The 23,691-nt window shown below is 46.8% G+C and overlaps 1 protein-coding gene across 28 annotated transcripts in view; it reads right to left on the bottom strand.

Moving 5' to 3' along the window:
* Positions 1 to 23,691, bottom strand: part of EIF4G3 (eukaryotic translation initiation factor 4 gamma 3) — a 143,256-nt gene that overhangs the window by 34,752 nt on the left and 84,813 nt on the right. For 25 of the 28 annotated variants that reach the window (XR_014949729.1, XM_085558445.1, XM_085558453.1 and 22 more), the window contains 6 exons: positions 22,630 to 22,730; positions 19,891 to 20,013; positions 15,443 to 15,551; positions 9,333 to 10,178; positions 2,600 to 2,688; positions 821 to 1,076 (listed from right to left, as the gene is read on the bottom strand). Coding sequence is in view for 27 of the 28 variants with exons in the window: in XM_085558445.1 (XP_085414571.1) it covers positions 821 to 1,076; positions 2,600 to 2,688; positions 9,333 to 10,178; positions 15,443 to 15,551; positions 19,891 to 20,013; positions 22,630 to 22,730 (1,524 nt within the window). In the remaining variant the exon portion in view is untranslated. The remainder of the gene's footprint in view (positions 1 to 820; positions 1,077 to 2,599; positions 2,689 to 9,332; positions 10,179 to 15,442; positions 15,552 to 19,890; positions 20,014 to 22,629; positions 22,731 to 23,691) is intronic. The other 3 variants (XM_085558434.1, XM_085558443.1, XM_085558449.1) reach the window with 1 other exon arrangement.

Below are 23,691 nucleotides of genomic sequence, written 5' to 3'. Positions count from 1 at the left end.
CACAAATAACCACTGCAGTGAAGTCCCTTAATGGTGGTGCTCCTTGCCCATCAGGTTCTCCAGGTCCCTCCTTACTATTATTATACTCTTTAATTTCTGGGCTCTCAAAAAATGTCTACTTTATGTGAAGCATTTGAATAAGAAATTGCTTAAAAACTGGGAGCAACTGAGAAGCTGGTCTCAAGTTCTCTCTAAATGAGGTGGATTAAACTGAGGTTTAGGTCCATAAATTACAAAATCTTCATAAATAATAAAAAGGTTGCGTCTTGATAAATAACAAAAACACTCTATAGATATCCGATACCCTAATCAATGGGGCTGAGCTGGGCAGTGCCTGGATTGAAAACCACAAACTGTTTCTCTTCCTTACTTTTCTACAAATCCAAACATCCATGCAACTGTTTAGCCAGGAAATTAAATCTTTATGAACACGCATATTTGTATTTAGGACCCAATGAACACTTTCATTTCTTATTTAACCACCTCTTATTTCAGAAGTATTTTGGTTTATGTGGAATTTCTTGGATAATTTCCAGCTGTGGATCACACAGGAATCAACTCTCATTTCCACTGTGCTGTAGCCAGCATCCAAATACACAAAAATTTCAAGAAGTTAGGGATTTTCTCTTCTCTTGACCACGACCAGCAAGACAAAAACCATTTCCCCCTTTCGCCGCCCTGGAAGATCTCTCGGGACCTGCTGGGTTGCAAATCTCGGCGGATCTAAATCCCCTTCCAGCCCCAGTGGGAACTCCTGTAGGGATGGCACTCGGGGTGCTGGCCAGGAGGGAGGCAGAGGAGCAGGTGGAGCAGGACCTACCTGGTTTGTACTGGTACCCGGGCCCCTCTCCGGGGCTCTCCGTGCAGCCGCAGGCGGCGTCGGTGCCCTCGCCCTCCGAGACGCTCTCGGCGCCGTTCCGCACCGGCTCTGCCTCCTGCTCCCCGTTCTCCTCCACGCCTTTCACTGCTTTGAGCTCTGAGGGTTCCCTCTCTGCTTGAAGCCCATGGCTCATTTTCTCCTGGTCGGATTCAAGTACTTTGTCCCCTGAAGTTTCCTCCTCCTCCTCCTCCTTCGGCTGGAGCACCGAGAGAAGCAGAGGTTTCGTTAGAAACACCTCGACAAATTCAGTGCACGTGAAACGGCTCTTCATGGATTCACACTGCATTTTTGGGAGCAGCAGGAATACTAATGCATCTTACACAGGGATATGGAACACCACACTGAGCCACTGGGTGATTTATCAGCTCATTCCCATGGATAACCCACCGATAATGAAGGGTGCAACTGGAAAGACTCAGCATTGCCCATGAAATCCCCATGGGATTGGATGGAGGGAACTGTTAAGCCATGACCAACCCCAGCCTAGAAACACAACTCTGCTTTCCTTTTCTCCTACCGTCCATGACAAAGGGATGGTAAAGGGCACATGGTGCTTATTTTGGGGGATTCTTCCTTTCAATGCCTGCTGCCAACTGGAGCAGATGCCACTAAGGAAGGCAGTGTGAGATCCAGCCACAATTCCAGTATCTCAGTTTCAGGAAAAAGCATTAATAGTATCCCTGGCTGTTAATTTTAGAGCTCTCCAAGGACACAGCCTGATTGTGCATTCAGACGAGGAGGCGTCGGAATGTGCTTCTCCCGGGAGAAATCCCAGCCCCTCTCAGCACTGAACAAAGGAAAAACTTCACTGAGGATGCTCCAGAGGAAACTCCCAAACGTTTGCCTCCCTACCTGACAGCACCACATCCTGAAATACTTCTTGCAGAGTTTTCAAGGGAATTCTCTGAAGAATTCCCCAGTGGAACTGCTGGGTGGTGCAGGAGACACGACTCCTCCAGAGGAGGATGAACCTCCTGGTGCAGCCCCTTTGCTCTCCTGCTCTGCACCACATCTGACCAACCTCAGCTTTTATCCACAGTTTTACTCTCTTGCTTCCTTTCTGATCGATTCTAACCTCATACTGACCCAGGATATTAAGCACAGGCCCCTGCTGCAATATCCCTACTAGAATAGCAGTGAGGGAGGTTTTCTTTACTCATCTAATCACTCTTGATGTGGTTTTGCCTGAAAACTTCAGCATTTTCCTTTGTCAGCTTCTCCATCACTTGGTCATCAGAAAAACTATCCTTGGCCATGATATCCCTGCACAGAATAACCTGCCAAATGTCAGGATGGTGGCCTGAAACCAAAATGGGGCAGAGCTCAGGGATCCAAACCCACTTTTCCCTCACCCTTCACTGAAAGGGGTTCTTCAGTGCTGGGAGGCTGGTGGAAATTTAGTGGAATCTTCTAGAGGAAGGTGCTCCTTGCTGTGGCAGGGGTTGGAATGAGATGAGTCTTTAAGAGCCCCTCCAACCCAAACCAGCCTGTGATTCTATGACTGTATCAGTCATTACATTAGGCAAACCCAAAGAAAACTGAAGAGCTTTAAAAGGAAGAAGACTGACACCTGTTATCTAAAGGATGCTGAGGAACAGCAGAGCTCCTCCCCAGAACTGCCCTGTGAGACAACGAGGAAGCAACGTCTCTAAAGTACAATTTCAAGAGAGGAACACCATCTTTAAATTTGGGTAAAGCAGGACATTGGTTCCCTCTCACCTCTGTTTCTGCCTCTGTCTCCTCCTCAGTGGCTTGGGTCCGGTCTTTTGGTTTCTTCCAGGTCTTTGGTGCAGTTACAGCGGTTTGGGCTGCAAGGTAAACGTGCATCTGTTACAACCCTGAGTGACACGGAGCTGATGGGGCTGTGAGTGATGAGCTTCCCTCTCAGGGGCTGGTCTGAGGCACAGGACAACGAAGCAGCTCAGCCTTGTGGAGGATTCAGCTTGATTCAACCACTTCGGCCTTCAATGCAGCAGTAACAATCATCAGAATGACATGAAAACACAAGAATTGTTTTACAAGTTGCTCATTCAAGCTCCAAATTGCACTTGGGGTAGCAAGGAGGTCACTGCCAACAGCACAAGGATCATGCAGGGGAAAAAACCTTCAGGAAGTCAAGTTTTTAGAAGGATCAGCTGCTGGCTGGGAGAGAAGGTTGTTCTCAACATATTTTTCTCAAGAATTACCACTGTTATAATATTAACCATAAGCAAGCCCATATTTACAGTATCTCATCCAAAAGGAAAACTCCTTCAATCCTGCAGCACTGCCCTGAGCTGGATTTATATTTCAATTTAAAAGCAGGTTCATAACTCCAGCATTAATGATCTCCCTGGCCAACTGAGTCAAAGGAAACACCACAGAGTATTCCCAAGATCAGCACTGATTTACTCCAATCGTGTTTTCCCTCTAAAGAGTAGAAGAAACCACACAATATATTAAGAGGAGACAAACCCATTAATCCAATCTGCTCCTAATTTGTGGCAAATGCTCCCAGCTTAAATTCGGATCCCAGGCACACATGCTCAGTTAACAGAGTGTAAATGGGATTGATTTTGTGACTGAAGATTACTGCAAACAGATTTCCAGCTCTGGCCTTTGGTTTCCAGCAGACACTGTGGAAAAACCCAGTGTGTACTTCCTTTATCACAATAAAACAGAATTTTGAAAGGTTCTTCACTATGGATAAATAAAAAGAGTTAGTAACAGCCAACTCTGTTCCTAAGGGCATGGAGCAAATGGGATTTGCTGCATTCCCACTGCCCCAGAGAATACATACGAGCTTCTGTGGCTTCTCCAGAGTGTTTCTCTGTTTGGAGGGTGACCATGGACCTGCAGCCACTCTGCAGATTCCTGTGGGAATCACCACATCCAGGCCCCAGCCCAAAGAGCAACAGGAGCTACTGGTGCTGATGGAAGACTTTTACCCTGAGGCTGAACACCCCAATTAGAAAAGGAAAGTCTTATTTAAATATTCAAACATCATCTCTGTATTCACAGAACAAATGGCTGGAAAACTCACCCAGATCTCCCAAGCTCCAGGTCCAGCCCATCCCACCCATTGCATCTCCCTATGGAGAGGCTTTAAGGGCAGGGCAGAGCCCAAATCCCAAATTTCCTGGGACTCAAAGGAGGGGAGTCCAGGCAGGCCCAGACTGCAACACAGCTTTGTCTCCCCCAGCTGGGATCAGCCTTTACTGCTGCTCCTGGCAGCTCCCTTGGCAAGAACAGCCCAGTTATTCCGTGTCCAGGGGCAAAACCAGGGCTGGGGATGAGCAGTGTCCATGCACGTGGTAATTTCTGGAATTCAGCAAAGCACAGATCTAAGACAGGCTTCCATCACAAAATCTGCTAAAAACTCAGTGAAAAGTGAGCCCTTTTCAAAGGGCTGCTTTCAGTCTTCTTTGATGATGCCACTTGTGCACTTCCAGGGGTTTCTCCAAGAATGAATTAGGCCTGCAAAGCAACAACCTCAATTTTGCCACAGCCAAATATTTTAACTGATCAGTCCCAAACTTCTTAATCAGAATTTCACTGCCCTCAAACTCAAACCATGGAAACCATCTACAGCATAAAATAACATTTCATTTTTAACTGCACAGAAATAAATTCAGGGGTCATGGATTTGGGGCTGGCAAAGGTCCGGGTATTTCCTTCCTCAGCTGTCAGGATGTGAACATTACTGCTGCTCAAGTATACATTTTTCCACCTTTTTTTGGCAAAAGTAAGCTCTGTAGAGGCTGCAATCCTGCCAAGCCTCCCGAATGAGTCTTGCTTTAAATCCCACAACTTCCATCAGCCTGGGGGTTCCAACCCCTGGCCGTGTTGTGGAGCTGCCCAAGGTGGATCTCCAGAGATCTCTGGAGACATTGCTCAATCTTCCCCACTCTTAAAATAGCAGACACCAGATTCCTTTTTTTCTGTCAAGTTCACATTTCTGCTGCAGGAGCTCAAAGGAGAATTTGCACTGATGGGAGTTTGGGTTCCCAAACCCCAAATCCAACAGGACAATGGTGTTATCATCTGAAGATGGAGTTTCATCTGTGAGGCTGTAGGGAAATACAAAGTAATGTGTCCAGTTTGGCTCTTGGAGAGGGACAACTCCAGACACTTCTGGTCTTCTTTTCCATTTTCTTGTCCCCAGTTTGAGCAACTTCATGTCCTCTCCAACAGCTTAAGTCCTGCCCAAATGCAGATTCATTTTTGCCACTATTCACACTTCCAGACCTTGCTTTCAGCTCATGTAATTCCTTTGGAAAAGGGACACCGGAAACCCAACCAACACTCTGAGCTCTTATCACAGCTTCCAAAGGCGAGGGAGATAACAGGAGGGATAAGAGATTTACTTTAGGACTGGAAAGAGGAACAAACCCTTAATTCCAGACTGCACCACTGCCAGTGCTAACCCCACCCCTGCAGGGATCTGCTCAGCAGGCCCAAAGCTCCCTCACCCCTTTCTCCAGCTGTGTCACGTTCCCAGTGGAATATCTTCCCACAGGATTTACCCACCCGCGAGCTCACGGCCCGTCCAGCGGGACACGAGGCCTCTCCTCTCTGATGTGGTGCCAACTGTGAAGCCTAAATTAATACCAGCTCTTACATTTTTATTTTATTATCCAACATGCCATGAAAGACCAAAGCAAAGATTCACCATTGCCTTCCAGCTTATGGAAAAGAAAATATATTCCAGTGGTTATGGCAGCAAATCAAGAAAAAGGCGACACCTGATTTATGTTTCTGCCTCTCCAGGTTTTGGTGCTGGAGAAATGTCTCCAAGGTATTTCCAATTACAGCCCAAGTTGCTCGTTACAGCCTCCTCAGCTCAGAAACTCCAGGACTTGCCACAGCTGGGCTATTTAATACAGAAATATGTCTCATAAACGAGCTCTGCAAGAAACAGCCCTTTGAATTCCATGTGTATTAAGTTCTTTCAGCTTCCTGTGTCCCAAGGAGTTCTGTTTGAGACACATCAGTCTCTTGTTTTCCTCTTTGCTTCTTTTAATAGCCATGATAGAATGGTAACATCAAAGGCCTCAGGTCTCTGGTAGCACCTTCTGCAGAAATTCCACTCTACCAACAACACTTTTCCTGTTTTGCTGCCTGGAAAATGCTGGTCCCTCACTGTAGTTACAGGAACCCCAGAATCTAATAAAAAGCAACAGTCATTGATGACCTTTAGCCAGGGTGATGTTTTTAGTGTGAACTAGAGCCCAGGTCCTCTCTTGATACAATTTTTCTCCTTGTAGAGCAGATGAGGAGGAATTAATTACTGTAAAAAGCATGTGCTCTTGCCCCTTGCAGATAACAGCTCTGCCTGTCCTAAAAATTTCAGGGAAAAATTCCTGAGGAGGCAGGAACAGAACCTGTACCCTGAGAACAGGGGAAACGTGTCCCCTTTGGATGCTCAGACCACAAACATGGTAAGCAGCAAGAAACCATCCCTGGTGCAACAGCCTGCACTGCTCAGTGGTTTAGTGCTCTGAAACCCACCACATCCTCCCCATTTCATCAGGATGCACAAGCAGTGGTGCTGATGAGCAGGGAATGATGATCCAGTCACTCAGACACACAGACTGAACCACCAAAGCTGCTGACTTCACTGTGAGGGTGTTCAGAGCAGGTAGAATTCAGTGTAAAATACAACAAGGCTGCTCCAGCAGAATTCCCTGACCTTGGAAATCTGGTAGAGACCTAATGCCAGTGGAAAAGGAGGACTGGATCCCTACAGGATTAATTCAGCTCCTGCCCCTCCCTGCAAACACTGACAAAGTCCTTTTGCTGAGATGTAAAAAAAGAACTGCTGCAGTCTAAAGATGTTTAACAGTCTTAATGTATTTTCTTTCTCGCCACAGAGATTGACAGAGCAAAAAATCCAAGTCTGGTTTCCTTGACTGTTGGACAGAAGGTGTGTCTTGTAAAACTCTACAGGAAGAGGCAAATCCCTTTGCTCATCCCCAAAAAGCTGCCACCTCCAGTGCAAAATACAGGATCCACCTGGGAGCCTCAGCAGTGCTGCCCCAGCAGCTCAGAGAGGAGGGGAGGAAGGTTTCATTCCCCAAATCAGGCAGGCCAGGTTACAGCTATGAAAAGGACAGGCAGGAGGAGCTGCTGCAGGAGTGAGATTATCCTGAGAGGTCCCAGCACTGTCCCAGCCAGCCCAGCTCAGCTCCCTTTAAAGGGAAAGCAGGGGCATGATTTGTGGCCAAGCTGCTCTGCAATAAAAACACCATTCTGCTGAAAACCCCAGAGAAATATTGCTCAAAGTCACAGAGCTCACAGCTACCAGCACGTGCTCGAGAAGTTTCCCTTATCCCAGGTTTAATCCTAACTCCAGAGATCATAAAAAAAAAATCTCTTGGCCTTTAGTCCAAGAAAAACACAACAATATAACCCTTTCTCCTTGCTCCTGAGGGTCAGCATCTGGATTTTCCAATGTATATGGCAGACATGCTGTTCCTTGTTCCTGAATTAGCAGGCAGCCTCAGATGATGTTATTTCAATCTCTCTTCCTCCCTCCAAGAAACAAGAAAGAACTGGAAAATTATTGCTGAAAAGAAGGTTGGCAGAGAAATGCAATAGTTCGGGATCATTAAATCAAGGGTAGAGCACAAAGAACCACTTGGAGAGCTTTGTGCTTTCTTTGAAGCCCTGAGCTTTTAATAGAAATCTGGGTTTCAAGTCATCTTTTACATGACTTGAGAACTCCTTGTTTCCGTGTTGCCAAAGCCAATGGCTTGGCTAATGTGTGCTCTGGAGCATAATGACATTACAGCATTAAAATTAATCTTCTGCATAATTAAAAGCCCAAACACTGTAAGTTAATTTTTTTTTAATTTAAACTACAGGCCATTACAAAGCCAGTAATAACACTGCAAGCTGGAACCTGCCTGTGAAAAACCTTATTTACAGAGTCCCATTTCTCCTCTCCTTTTTAAGGAAATTAATTTGGGTTATGAAGTAGCTCGGATTGAAAGAACAACAAGTGCCACAGCAGTGAAATGACCCGAGTGAAATAAAAATAGAAGAAGATTAACAGGAAAAAATCCTCATGGTCGGTGTAGTAAAGGGATTTTTCTTCTCATCTGTAGATACTGGATTTTAAAATCAGCATATTGAGCATCACACAAACATGGAACAGGGCCAATCTCAGCCTTTCAGGGCATTTAAGAGCTGAGATTTCTGAGCCCATTTCCCATCTATCAAAGAAAAAAACTAAAAAAAACCTAAATGAAATGTTACTTTAAAAAAATGAAACCAACATGATCCAGATCACAACTGACTGTTTGTCCTCTTTGTCCAAGCTTCACCAGGTTCCAAGGAACTGAAAATACTGCAGAACAGGATGTAGAAAATATGACACATGAAATGCTTTAACACTGCTGGGTGTGAAGAACAGCCCCCATTATACCCCTCCAGCAGCAAATACAAGGAATTGATAATTTAACTTCTTTTCCACAATTTGATCTCCAGGAAGTCCTGCAAAAAAAGCCATTTTCCACAGGAAACACAGAGTTTAAAACAGTTGGCACTGTTAAAGCCACAGTGCCAAACCAGAGATGTGGCAGGGCTGAAACCAAAGGCAGGAAACAACACTTGGAGGAACAGGCTGGATTTTAAAAGGTGGTTGCAGAAATTGCAGTTTTAGTGAATTTTAAACTGTAAACTGCAGAATTTAAATTTAAAATTGGAAATTGTACATTTTGCTTGCATGTGATTTTTGCAAATGAAAAGCAGAAGCATGATCCTGGTGTGACACTGGTGTGACCCAGGTGTGTGACACTGGTGTGACACTGGTTGTCAGTTGTATGGGTGAGTGTGAATGGTCCATTTCATTTTCCCACATCTGGGAACACCGTGACACATTTTTTCAGCTGGAAAAGGCCCAACTCCAGCAGTTCTAGAAATTGCTTCATCCCAAGAGCTTCAGGGTCCCAAATCCAGAGCAACAGGCCCTTGGACCAATTGCTCACCTCAGAGGGAAGAGGAGCTGTCCTGTCCCTGGAAGTGTCCAAGGCCAGGTGGGACACTGGAGTTTGGAGCACCCTGGGACAGTGAAAGGTGTCCCCACCCATGGCAGAGGGTGGCACTGGGTGGGATTTAAGGTCCCTCCAATCCAAACCATCCTGGGATTCCATGAAGAGCAGTGTGCTCTGCACTCCCCCTCCACCAGCCCTGTGCTGCCATGAAAGCATGAGCCCACCCCAGCCTGGGACACACGTGCCAGTCAGTGACCAGTTATGAACAACCTGGAGGGATTTCTATCCCGGCCAACGAAGATCAGCATTTCACAATCACAGCAGCCATGCAGCCCCACCAGGCTTTTTCTTTTGCAGAGAGAAACAGAAGTCTATTGGATGATAGAACAGAAACAGAAACATCTACTGGAAGAAGAAAAAGCCCTTTTCCTTCATCCTGCAGTTCACAGCATGAACCCACAGAGCTCAATGCTTACCTGGGACAGGACTCCTGCTTGAGTTCACAGTCAGAGCCTCCCGGCTCTCCTCCATTTGCCCATCTGCTTCTGTCTCTTCCTTCTTTTCAGTATCTTTTACCTCTTCACTAAGAGTAGTTCTTGTGCTCTCCTCTCCCTCTAAATCTCCCTGGACAACAGGGAGGGCACTCGGAGACAGGAGAGGAGGTGGAGAAGGAGCTGTAGGGGTGACAGCAGCGATGGGAAGCGGAGGGGACGGGGGTGGCGGGGTGGGCGGCGGGGTGGGAGGAGGAGAGGGCGCAGCGAGAGGAGCACTGGGAGGTGATGGAGCGCTCTCCACCTCTGCTGGGGGGGCCTCGCTGGGCTCCACCTCCACAGTCAACGCTGCAGCTTCCTCCTCAGCCACCTCTGGCCCCGGCTCGGCCCCGGCGCTGCTCGTGTCGCTGTCCCCAGCGGGCCCGGCCGGCTGCGCCGGGGCGTCACCGGGGGATGCTACTGCACTGCTGGGCTCTGTGCACGCCTCGGCACCGGGCTCCTCCGCAGGAGGAGCGGCCACTGGCTCCGGGCAGGCTGTGGCACTGGGGGTAGGCATCGCCTCCTCTCTGGGGAAGGCCAGTTCACATTTGTCCTCCGGGTCAGCCGCGGGCAGGGCTTGGCTGGACATGGTGACAGCAGCGGCAGCCGCGGGGACAGCGGCGGCCGGAGCGGCCGGGGCTGGCGACGGAGCACGAGGAAGTTCTGCCGGGGTTTCCACTGAGCTGGGGGCCTCGGTCGTCTGCCCAGCTTGATCTTTCTTCTCCCCAGCAGGTTCTGGTCTGAGGACTGGAGAAGGTGGTTTTAATACTGGGTCTGGTTTTGGCTTCTCTTCTAGGAAAGGAGAAAAAAACCCATTATCAACAGCAAGGCAACTCCATGTTCCTGCCCGGTGCCTTGGCTCCCTTGGTTCCCATGCCTGCATTCTGCCAAGGAGCTCTGGGGAAGACACCAGAGGTCCCTGCACCCCACTGGGAATCTAAATTTGAACATACAATCTCTGCCATCCTGAGATGAGAGAATCTGGAGAGACTCATTGCCGCTTTCCAGTGCCTAAAGGGGGCTTATTAAAGCAAGGAGGGCAACTCTTTACATGGACAAAAACTTGCAGGACAACAGGGAACGGGTTAAACTGAAAGAGGAAGATTTAGATTAGATGTTTGGAAGAAATGTATCAACGCAACCCCCAAAATCTTGTGCAGAAAGAAGTCCCTGCACTTTTCCTATGATTAGCAACAGACCTGGTGATCCTGTCCCTGCCATGACCATCACACAGCTCCCAAAGCTCTGCTGCAGCTCTCTGCTTCCCACTTCTTTGCTACAAAAGCATGAGCCATTATCATTTAGGATCTTGCAGGAACACTGGACTCCTTCATGACAATGTTACACCAGCAAAAATAATTCTGGAAAAGCCAGAGGCACAAACCTGCTCTTCAGATTAGAAGTCAAAGGCCACAACCAACTGTAAATCATCAAAATTCAGGTAGAACTGAACAGGTTTGGCTCTGCTGGATTTCCATTTGGGGCTTATTCAACAGCTCAGCTGAAAAGAACCGAAGGGTTTTTGAAGGAGAACCCATTTGAAACTGCCTGGAGCATCAATCCCACTTTTAGGAATAGCTGGAGCAAAAGTGAGCTCTGCTTGCAGCCATCAGCAGCCCCAGCAGCATTACAGAGGCCCATGGCCAAGCAGTAGCTTATCAACCTAATGAGGCATCCAGGGACATGGCTTTGGAGGAGGATGACAAGTGAGGAAAGAGATGGGAAAGAGTATCCCAACAGCTGATTTTGATTCTGGAGGCTCAGTGGAAGAAAAGGATGCAGGAAGTGGTTTGGAAGAAGAAAACACGTCACCTCTGATTACTGGAACATCCTTTGCAGGAACTCCTGGAGCATTCCTGACATTTGCAGCTCACTATAAACAACTGCCTGGATATTCTCTCCCTGAGTCAAAGGAGAATGCTCAAAAAAAACCCAAAAAACCACCAACCAAATGCATTTGAAGTGTTAAGAAAATAATTCTGAGAGATAAAACCAGCACAAATCCACAGCTGTGTTTGAAACCAGAGGTTTAACTCCCTTCCCTCAAACCACACCTTGTCTGGCCAATGTTCTCGTCATGGATACAGGTTGTGTGTGCAAAATCCCAGAGGAAAGTGATTTAATGAGGGATTTCAGAGAATGAGGAGCAGATTTGGCTGATGAGAAGCAAATCTGAACTTGAACCCCCATCCCAGAGAACAAATCTCCAAGTCCTGGCAGAGGAGGACTCATCCTTGCCAACTGTTACAGAGTCACGTGAACAACTCACAGTTAGGGAGGGAAAACAAAAATCAACACAATTCATCCCAACTGGATCAAATCCCTCTTCCTAAATATGCTGAGATCATTCCTCATGTTATATTTAGAAAGTATTTACAGGAAGCGCTGGCTGTTCCAGGGGAAATATCAAGAGATTTTTTTAAATGTCCTGATAAACACAATTTTTGCAAAATTATTCCTTAAAGATTCTTTCACATAGCCAGTGGGACAGCCCCCACTGCCTGCTTCATGAAGAGCTGTTGTTGGGCTGCTGGGTGGTCCCAGTGGCACAGACTGGCCAGGACAGTGGATGAGGAAGATTTTCCTGGATACAGGAATTTGTTCCTGCTCTGTAGTGTTTATCTGACAATAATTGCTGGGCTCGCTGCCATTTTTCCATCTTTTGTCCTAATGCAAACACTCACGAGGTGGCACCAGGACTGACTCAGTGTCAGCAGAGAGGTTTTGGAGCTTTCCAAACTCCAGGGTCTGACATTAATCTGTTCTCCACAAACCATGTTGTACATTCTACGTGTCTGATACATTGCAAGATTTGGAAAGAGGTTTAAAAAGAGGATAATACTACTCCAAACATCCCCCTGAACCTCTGCAAGCACAAAAAATGTGGGCAGCTCTGATTCCATGCAGTTCTATCCCACTGCACCTCCTGCACCAGCCTGGCCTGCAGCCAGGCTCCGCAGACCCGGCCACTGGCTTGACCTGGATTCTCCAGCAGAATCCTCCCCTCTGTCAGCCTGGCTGGCATGGACACACCAGGGACATCTCCAGGAACCAGAACTTGCACCTAAAGATGGGATTCTTCAAGGTATTGTAGTAGCAATTCCTACACCTGGTCCACTGGAAGGCGTCCCTGCCATGGCAGTGGGGTCAGAATGGAAGGAGCTTTAGGGTCCCTCCAACCCAAACCATTCTGGGATTCTATGAAATGCCAAAGGCTTGTCTTTAAAAAAAACCAACCATGAATATAAATAATGCAATCCCAAATCCAGCCTCAGGAATGACTTGCAGACCAAGCCAAAGGGACTGCAGATCCTGGTGAGCTGGCAGAGCACACAGCCCCAACCCTGAGCCGAGCCCAGTGCAGCAGGCAGATGCTGCTCACTGTTAGAAGCAGCTGCACAATCAGCACTGGGTGTGACAGAATCACAATGAAATCCTGATCCCAAACTTCAGCAGCTGCCAATGGGCACAGGAGAGGAAGGGCACAGGGAGAGCTGATCCATAGGATGGACAGGGCAGAGGGGATTTGGAGAAACAACAACACTGGTTTGAATGAGCACTTCAGCCATGCAGCCCCACCTGTCACTACTCTTGTTCTGAAAGCAAAGATCCCCCAACATCAAAGTGAAAAATCATGTTGATACCTTGGCATGTATTTCTGAACAGAAGTGCTCCCCAAAAGTCATTAGTTCAGTTTAAAAATAATTAATGGGCTCTGTTAATTACTGACACCAACCCCTACATTGCTCTGCCCCCAGCCATGGCTGGGTGCTATTCCAGGGCTTTCCCTGCAGTGCTTACATAAATGTGCTCTTTAGCAATTTTTGGACTGGAACAAATGTTTGACTCTTTCTGGGATGGAACAGAGATAAACACAGGAAAGCTCATCAGTGTTAAACCCCAGTCAAGCCCTGCTTTATGTTTAAACCAGTACTGTCAGAGCTATGTAACTAAGCAAACACACTTACTTCCAGTTTACTCACAGCTGCCTACAAAGGGATTAAGTTAAAGAGAGAGAGAAAAGGGATAAGACCTGTTTGTCCTGGAAATCCACATTTCCATACAGAGAGATTAAATACTGTGAAGGAAAGTGCTGGATTTTCAAAGATGAGAGTTCAAGGAACTCCTAGTCGTATGATTTAGTGGTAGGTAGTCCTGTGAGGAGCAGGGGGTTGGACTTGGTGATCCTTACAGGTCCCTTCTGGCTGGAGATGATCTGTGATTCCACAACTTTACAGCTCAGCCCCAGCTCTGTCCAAAAGATGTCCCTGGCAGCAAGAGGGTCTAGGGAATGTTGGCAGAGGGGACAGAGACAGGGATGAGCAGCTGTGCCAGAGCTGGGCAGCACCAAACAGCCAGGGGAGCTCAGGCAGCACAGCCACAGCAGAGCCAAGGGACATCAGACCCACCACGCCTTGTTCAGGTGACACTGGGGACATTGAAGGTTTGCACCAACATCTACACAGAGCCACAGGCTGCCTTTAAGTGGGAGATGGGACCAGACCAGTCCCCAAAGGTCCTTTTTCAGCCTTTTATAACCAATTTCTAGACACTGCAGCAGTTTAGAGGCACAGCACTGGAAAAGGGAGACCCTGATGTCCACGCTGTGGCTGTAAGAGCAACCCCAGGGACACTGTCCTTGGCTTCCCAGCAGTGACTGTGCTGGGATCCAGGGCACCTGCAGCACCAGAGATGTTGCTTTGTCCCCTTTTCTAGGGCTGTGCTCCTCTGGGCCTTGGTTTTCCTCTAGCAAACCTCTCCAGGGAATACACAACAGGACAAAAGGAAATAGCCTCATGTTGTGGTTCAGGTTGGATTTTGAGAAAATTCCTTCATGGCCAGGCACTGACCTGGGCAGTGGGGGAGTCAGTGTCTCTGAAAGTGTTAAAAAAAAAGTGTGGGCAAAAAACCTGGGGACATGGTTTGTACTGAACATGGCAGTGCTGGGTTGGACTTGAAGATCTGGGAGGGCTTTTCTGACTTTGGTGATTCTGTGACTCTGGATACCCTGAAATAAAAATCCCAGCACTCCATGATACCCTGAAATAAAAATCCCAGCACTCCATGATACTCTGAAATAAAAATCCCAACACCCCATGATACTCTGAAATAAAAATCCCAGCACTCCATGATATTCTGAAATAAAAATCCCAGCAACTCATGATGTCCCTGCACGTGCTGCTCCAGGCAGGGCCTGGAGGCTGTGATGCCATGGGTGAAACTGGGAAGCAGATGGTGGTGTCAGCTCTGTACCCCAGCACCCATCCTGCTGCCACACATCAGGAACTGCAGCTTCCAATGGCTGCAAACTCCAGTGTGGAACAGCCTGGGCTTGCTCTGTTGCCTCCTGGGACAAGTCCCTGAACAGTTTTAAAAATTTCCCTTCCAATGGGTATTATGGAATATCCTGAGCTGGCAGGGACCCATCAGGATCATCAAGTCCAACTCCTGGCCTCATGCAGGGACCCAAATAATCCCATCCTGTGCCTGAGAGCACTGTCCAAGGAAATGGAATTTTAAGAAACTCACTCCATCTGTGCCAATTTTACCAAAGTCAGCAAAATCTGCTATGGGCTTTATGAGACACTTGGCATACTAATGGGTTTTTTCCTAGTTAATGTTGCCCATTCCTACAGGACTGGACACACAAGCAGCTCTGGGGAAGCCATATGATCCTCTGGATCCCTGCCACTGCTGTGGCTAATTACCCAAATGATCCAAAGCCTCTCTGGCTAAAGCGTTTCCCTGACAACACGCTGGGTTCTGGAGGATGGCACTTGGGTGAGAGGAGTTTCTTCCTTCTGTGTGCTCTGAAACAACATTTAGGACACAGAAGACTGAAGACAATTATTTTTAACCAGTTCCACATTAGCAAATTCCAATTAATTGCCTTAGCAACACACTTAAAATGTTCCACTGGAGGAAGAGAAGTTCCTCCCCTCCTATTTCTGCTGCCTGTTGGTCTCCCTGCCAAAAATATTCCAACTAAAACAAGAAAGGAGGGGAAAAAAATAAATGATTCCAAATAATGAAGGAGGAAATCTCCATGAACCGACCTTGTTTGGAGGCGGGGGCCGCGGTGCCGGGGGCGCTGCCAGAGGGGTGGGAGCTCTCCACGGCTCCCAACGCCGGGGGAACGGGCTCGGGGACCTGGCTGGGCACCTGCTGGGGGGGAGGGACAACAGGGTGAGCCTGGGAACATCAAAACAGGCAGCAAAGGTAAGGGGGAGATGACACAGCGTGGGATAGAGAGGAGAAACCAAAGGTGGGGAGGGCAAAGAGAAAAATAAAGAGAAAAGATACACAGGTCAATTGGATAAATCCAAAAAGCTCATGGGAAAGGGAGGGAAAGACAGCAGGAAAAGGGGAAAGGGATGTTCCCTGTTAGGAACAGCAAGGAAGGGACAGCACAGCACCATTATCAACGTGCTTTGCTCTCCCAGCAGCTCCTCCATGCAGGACACACACCAAGCACACTCCTGGATCTCTCTGTGACTTCAGTTCACCTTTGGGATTTGACTCCTTTCTCTACTGATCCATTATTTCAACCCCCTTAGAGATTTAGATCTATTGATTTACTCTTCTGTGTACTTATCAACAGCTGATGTGTGCAGGATGGGATGAATGGTGGATCTGCACACACATCACTCCTTATCCCAGGAGGAAAATCATCTCAGACTGGGAGTGCTTGGATGAAAAACATCCCCAGCCTACAGCAGCCTGGGGGTGGGAGAATAAAAGCAGCTGGGCAGCAATCTGAGGGAGAGCAGGAGGAGCAGATTCCCAAAGAACATGGACTGAGATTGTCTGTATGGAAGAACAAAAAAAAAAGGCCTGCAAAGATTGAAGGAAGACTGAAGGAGCCCCAGGCTGTGGCAGAAACACGTATTTCAATGATCTCCCACCAAACACTCACCTGTGCTCAAGAAAGTTTGATAAAATCCTTTAGTATTTAGTCTCAGAATTTAAGGAAGACCAAGTTATTGTTATTGGCCCAGACTTGAAGGTGAGACTTTCTGGAGTGAACACAGACAGAGCAAGGCAGCTGGTCACGAAGTCCCCTGAAATACACACTGGCCAGGCAGAATAAAATGGGGCTAAATTTTAATTTCCTAATCCCAAGTGGAAAGCCAGGCATCTCGCTGCAGGTGTCTGCTTTCACCCAGTTCCACATCCAGGAACTTCTCTGAACAGATAAAGGACTTTTTAATCACTCCTGATTGCAGACAGGCTCTCAGAAACCTATGCAAAACTTATTTCCCTATAAAAGGAAATGCTCTGGCAACCTGCTTCTCTTCCTGATAGTCTGTTTTTTCCTCCCATCTCCAGCTTTTAGCCTATTGCATCTGAACAGTGCAGGATAAAGAGGGAATTGTCTCCAATACACTATTTTTCACCATTTCTGGAAGACCAGGAAAAAGCACATCTGGAAAAATAAGAATGAAGATTTAATTGGGGCTGAAGGGTTGAAGTTTTATTTGGGATTGCTCCTCTTTCAGGAATGAGCCTGACAAACTGGAGAATGGATGAACTGCAGCCTAGCCTCCAGCCAAAGGGAAGGAGCCAAAGAAAACCCAGCTTTACAAATGAGCAGGTTTCAAGAACATTTTCCCCTCACCCTCAGTGATCAGGACATTTCTTTTATAAGAAAATTTATGGATGAAATCCATATTGTGGAGAAAGAAAACTGTGATAGGAACCACAGGAACCTAAGTAGAGAGGTGAAGAAGAAACCCATGAGCCCAGAAACTTCTTGGGTCAGGAAATGTATTTCCTTAAGAAATGTAGAAAACATTTATTTTGTGGGAATGATATTGCAAATGAATAAATGCTCCTTATGCACTGAGTCTTGCAACTGCAAAATAGAGCATTTAGAGAGTTTTCAGGGAAAAATCCCACTGAAAATTGCTCTCCTGATTTATAATGCTCCAAGGGTTGCTCTGGGTTATTCCACCCCACCATGGCCTGGACACTGAGCAGACACAACTCTGACAAACTCATTGAGACTTGGAAGAGTTTGGCCAGGAAAATAAGAGCATTCACTCATTAAAAAGTGATCTTCTGTGGAAGCCAATGCTGAGGCAATACCATAATCAGATTCTGGCCACGGGTTTTCTTTCTCTTCCAAGTAAAAACCAGAGTGAAAATAGTGCCTGGCTAGAAATGGATAAATCGTATCTCCATGCACCTCCAGCTTCTTTTGCAGGGACTTTAAAGCACTTTACTTGCTTGAAAGCAATTAAAACACACTGCAGAGGCACTGGGAAACTCCACCTAAAACACTTTTCAGTCAGCACTGCTGAGTAAAAGGTACAGGAATGGCTCAAACCCTGCATCTCATCTTGGCAGCAATGCTCATCTTTTGCACAATTGCAGTAACTTTTTGATGTTAAGCACAATTCCAACAATTTTTTGATGTTCAGCACTTAAATCTATTGAGAAAAGAGGGTGCTTAGGGCTCGTGCTAGCTAAGTTTTGGTTTATTTGAGTCTGTTAATAGAGTAATTCAAATCTAAAGGAAAAAAATATGAAACTTTGTAAATCTATTATTATTATAAAAGGGTTTCTTTTTCAAATGCAGAATTTGGGACAGGGAGTGGTCTCCAGCACTTCCTGAGGATGTTTCTTCCTCTGTGTTTGTACCATGTAAATAATGAGGTAGCAGATTCAGAGAAAGAAGTTTTATTAGAATTTGCTATAATTCTAAAAATCGCATTGGACTGGGAGTCACTTTGATGCTGCCTTGTCAAGCCCTGAGGCTGCAGCAGCTCTGCTCTCCCTGCACTGTCCCAGGAGCTGCCCCAGTTCAGGAGCATCTCAAAAGTTATGGCTGCATATTGAAAATTTACTGACTCGAGCCTGTTCAAAACAGTACCACCCCCACTACTGCAATTCCTGAGCACAGTTATTAAGGCACGATTTAATTTCACCCAAGATATTAAACGTGCTCTGAAGACTTGATTTAGAGAAGCTGTTGGGACAATAATGTTGAATTTCCTGGCTTAAGTGGGCTTAAATTTTCAGTTATGTTACACTAATGAACTTATTCTGGTGAGCCCAATTTCAGAGCTCTTCTGTGATTACCAAAAGTGGTTCCAAGCACCTAATCAAAAGGAAGGCTGGATATTAAACAATGGAATATTTGCATACCTTGGAGGAGATGATTGGACATCACTGCTGTGTTCTGAATAGAAATTACAGCTGATCAGAATTCAGGCCTAGTAACCTCCTCTTGAAACACATTTATTTCTTTCTGTTTGACTTAGTTGTAGTGCCTTAACATAGATTTCAGAATGTAAGAATGGCCAGGTAGGTGCCTGGATTCACTGCACTGTGCAGGAATACCACAGGAAATCCTGGCTGGTTCCAACTCTTCCCACTTCCAATGAGGAAGGTCGGGTAGCAAGAAGAAATGGGGAGATGATCTCACCAAGATTCTCATGTTTGGCATCTTTACTGTCTTTTCTAAAGGAAAGAAGTTTACCTGGTGCCTTGCTGCTGCTTGTCCTGGATGGGGACCAGAGGAGAAAACTGGTGACAAAGCAAAAGGTGGAGCCTTCAGAAGACACAAGGATTGGACTCAGTTGGGAATGGCTAAAAGCTGAAGCCCTGCTGCTCCCAGGGAGGGATCTCCAGGCCAGGCTCTCACTTCACCTCAATGATCCCAGTTACACCTCCCTGGAATCCCAGCACAAGCAGTGCTCCCAGACAGAGCTGTGCTCCTGCCTCAGCACAGGCCTTTCCTCCCACACGGAGAGGAAAGGAAGGTTTGAGCTCAGGAAAAGCTGTTTCACCTTAAAAGCTGCCAAAAGCTGGTGACATCGAACAGAGAAGAAGGTGGAAGAAGAAGAAATCACATCCCAGCACCAGCTCTGCTCTACAGCCCAGCCATCAGCTAGAGAACCTTCCTGACCTCTACCCAGGGACTTAGAGGAGTCAGACTAAAGGTGTATGACAAGAAGGGATTTAAGAGCTACAGAAAATTATTTGGAATCTTTATAATTTTTCTCTCACCAGCAATATATATTGTTAAGTTTGAACACCCAGAGACCAAATGTGTGATAAACTTATTACAGTTCTGTGAGACAATTCCTGAGTTCCAGATCTTCTCTAAAACAGCTGCACAAAGGCAGAAAGAACAGTGATGCAACTGAAGGTCTGTAATCAATCACCTGTGTGACATGGACTTTCCTCAGGTGCACAAGACTTAACAGAGACACCCCCTTTCCCACAGATATTTTGGCTCCTCCTTTAACTCTGAAAAGCTCTGAAAATCTACTGCTGATGAAAAACCAGGGAGGGAAAAGTACAGCAGCACTGGGGCTCCACATCGACAAGCCATGGACTGCTAAGAATGATCAAACTTGGGAAAACATCATTGCTGAAGAATATTGATAATTTAGGAGCATCCAGGTCTCTGAGATGGTCAGAGGTGTGGTTGGAGGCGTGAGGGAGAGGCACAGCAATGCAAAGGTCACAGGGGAGGAATGCAGCCCTTCCTTACCTGAGGTGGAGTCGGGGTGGAGGTGGGTCTGACGATGGGGGGGGTGGGGTTCCTGCTGCCCCCTCCAGACATGATTTCTTCTGTTATGTCTTTGCCTCCCTGGTTTGGATCCCGGATTCGTATCTACAGGATTGAAAGAATGGCAATAACAACAAAGGAATAATTCCCACAAGTGCTCCTGGTACTGCTGTCCTGGTGGAGAGCGGCGTGGGCAGCACAAGCTCCCAGGAGATGCTCTGGGATGAGCTGGTGGTCAGCAGCAACACTGGGATGTGGCTTGTTTCCATGGCTTGGAATGCATGGCATGTCACCCCTTCATCAACACCTAATTTAATCAAAACCTAATTGAATAATCAACCACACCAGTTCAGTCTAAATATGTGCACCCTGTAATTCAAACTACAGGCTTTGCTGCTGGAACGTGAGTTTCCTGCAACTGAGAAAATGTGGGAGACAGTTTAGGTACAAGCTAAGCTTGCCCAGTAGTGGAAAGGGCAAGAATGGAGAAAAGGCTGTCTTTTACCCTGACAGGAAATTCCCTGACCTTGCCAGCCCAGCTTCTGGGAAAGGGGGAAAGCAAATCAGTCCCTAGTTCCACCAAAACAGAAGAAATCAAACAAAAACACTGAGTGGAGGAAAGGGAAACTGAAAGAAACACTCAAGTCCATAGAACTCTGCAGCATTTAGGAAAAAAGTGGGATTTCTGAGTTTCTTCACAGCCCCAAAATGGGAAGAAAAAAGTATTTTCCAAAACAAACCACTCCAGAACACTCACTGAATCCTCAACTGACACTTGAGCCAACCCATGTCCCTGAACAGGGGGAAGAGCCAGCATGTCTGGGATAATGTGAAACAGCTTTTCATCTCCAGTGTAAGAACTAGAGATTCTGATAACCCTGGAGACAGAGTTCTGTCTATCTGCCCACCTTCTCCAAAGCTCTTGGCTGAACTCGAGATTAATTCCAGAAAGAAATCCAAGCAAACAATTCCAAGCAAAGCAAGAGACACCATCACCCTTCCCAGGGCAGGGGTTCTGCTGGAAACCACCCTGTAATTGCCTCATGGCAGGGGATGGGAATGGTCCTTCAGGTCCTTCCAAGCCAACCCTACTGGGATTCTGGGCTATAAAATCCTAACTGCAGAAGAGTTTTGTGACTTGCCAAACTCAGTTTGGTGGATGGTGGCTTCACACTGTTTGTGAACACACAAACACACACACTGTACTCAGTATGTGGAGTTTGGGCTTTTCTTATTTTTGATGGAGTTTTTTTTTTGCGAGTTGGCACTAATTCCTGCCTTCTCCTCCACCTGACACAGAGTCAATGGCATTAAAAACAAGATTTCCCTGCCTGCAAGGGAAATTTGTAGTATTCAATACTCAGCTCATGGTGGATGTGGGCATGTGCACATGAATACATTTAATTTTTCTCATTTCTCCAGTTGCAACACCAATTAGCAAACTGAAACAGCACATTCAGAGAGAAGCATCCCGGGCATTTAAAATCCCTTTTCTGCCTCAAAGAACGTAGCTTGGCTGGCATGGAAGTGCCTTAATCCCAGCTGAGCGTGTCTGATCAGCTCTGCATTTCAATGGCATCAGGGATCTGGGCATGTCGTGTTTGGGATGCTGAAAAGAGACTCCTGGGGACTGAAGAGGTGACAAAAAGGCTGCTGAGAGCAGCCATCAAAAACGCCTTTCCTGAAAGCACAGCTCACACATTGTTCAGCTCTTCCGGTCTCCCAAATCAAGTGTCACCCCAGATCACCCTCAAAACTCCAAAGATGCAAATATTCTGCATTTTGAGACATGTCCAAGTTCTTTTATTCTTTTCTACCCCCAGGAAACTGTTCTTTTAATGTTTCCAAAACACTCTCACACAAATACTGCTGCAATTTCCTTTTCAGTCCTTTACAAATGATTCATTCACAAGTTCAAGGCCATATCATCTTTTCTTGGTTAAACCTTATATTCACCCCAAAGACCTTCACTGCTCCCCACCATCCACCTGTAGATGAGTTTAAATTCCATTCATCTGCCTCTCTCAATTCCCCCCAGTGAAACTAGAAAGAGAGGGAATGTGCTCTCCAAACCCATATCCACTTTGATAACGTGGTCAGGTTCTTTCAAGCCTGCAAATACATCCACAACTTACTGGTTTTCCACCTCTTTCAAGGCATAAAATTCAATAATTTCTAATTTGTCACTTTGAACCAATTCCCAACATTCTCCCAAACTGATGAGTTCACTCATTCCAACCTGGCTTTTTGGGAACACTCTAAGCAGCAGCACAGGTGAGGATTCCAGGTTTGGGGAGACCATGCTGCTTTTGCTTATGTTTATTTGAAACCAGCAAAATTATTTTCCTTTTTGATTGGCTGAGATGTCACAAACTCAGAGTGCGACCATAGAAAAATGGAAAACAGCAGTGTGCAATGTTTAATTACACTTAATCCCTTTGGGAATCACAAAATGACTGGTTTGGGATGGAAGGGACCTTAAAGCTCATCTTCAAGCATGGGCAGGGACACCTTCCACTGTCCCAGGCTGCTCCAAGCCCGGTCCAGCCTGGCCTTGGACACCTCCAGGGATCCAGGGGCAGCCACAGCTGCTCTGGGCAGCCTGTGCCAGGGCCTCCAGTGAAGGTAAAGCTCAGGCTTAATCTTAAGAACATTACTGATGTCCTTGCAGCTCCCATCCAGGACAGAGCCTGGGGCTGAGTCCCCCAGGGCCCCACTCACCGTTTTCTTCTCTCTCTTGGCAGGCGGCGGCTGCTGCTGCTGCGTAGGCACAATGATGGGTGCAGACTGGTACACGGGCTGGCTGGGGTAGAAGGGAGTTCCTGGGGCAGCAATGACACAAACCAGAGGGACAAGGTCAGCTCAGGACAGACAACCAAGGCCAGAGGTGCAGCTGGCCAGAATTTCCAACATCCATCTGGTAATGCTGCGTTTGCTCAGCTCCACTGCCACTGAACAGAAGCTGATGCTCCATCAAGACAAGAGATTCAGTCCCCATTTCTTATTTGATTTCCATGACCCAAAATTGGCCACGTACATCATCCATTTCTGAGAGGCTGTGGATACTACAGAGGCACTGCAAGACCATCCCTGGATTCCTCTGCCTGACAAACAGGAAGATTTTCTGCTGGATTTGCTGCTGGTTTATCAGGGGTTTTCTGCCTTTGTAGAGAAATTTAGTCTAACCAATACAAACAATTTGTGAGGTCAACTGCAACCTATTTGGAAGCATAACCAGAAAATTTAATTATGAGCAATGCTCTTCTCATGCTGCAACACACAAAAAGCAGGACCACAGTGATGAGTGCAGGATTACACCATGCTGCTGATCACATTCCTCACAGCCAATGTAGCTCATTATGGTTTTCTCAGTGGAATGAGAGTGGCTCAATAAATAACCAAGTGCTTTAAGACCACGCTAGAGATCAGGGTGGCAGAACAGAGCTGCCTCCTGCCCATGGATCAGGTGTCAGGGGAATGTGTAAGGTGCTGCTGGGTGTTCTCCCTTCTAGGCATGGATGCTGGATGAGCTGAGTGCTTCACTTGCCTCTGGCACATTCTGATCTGTTCTTCAGCTACACTCACCTTTAACTGGGAATGAAAGTCTGGATTGTGCCTGTAACCCAACCGGGAGGTCACCACATCTCAGGCAAGGGGTGAAATCCAAGAAAGCAAATTAAACCAGCCCAGCACAGCCAGATTTGCAACTTCCAAGGATGCATTCCTCCTGCTGAGAGCTGGAAAGCCCCAGCTAGGAGCAGGCTCCCTGTCTGCATCCTCAGA

Source organism: Lonchura striata, chromosome 21 (genome assembly GCF_050655825.1).
Source record: "Lonchura striata isolate lonStrDom1 chromosome 21, ASM5065582v1, whole genome shotgun sequence".
Classification (NCBI taxonomy): domain Eukaryota; kingdom Metazoa; phylum Chordata; class Aves; order Passeriformes; family Estrildidae; genus Lonchura; species Lonchura striata.
The sequence above is the reverse complement of the archived record's forward strand: the minus strand, read 5'-3'. Positions and strand labels throughout refer to the sequence as shown.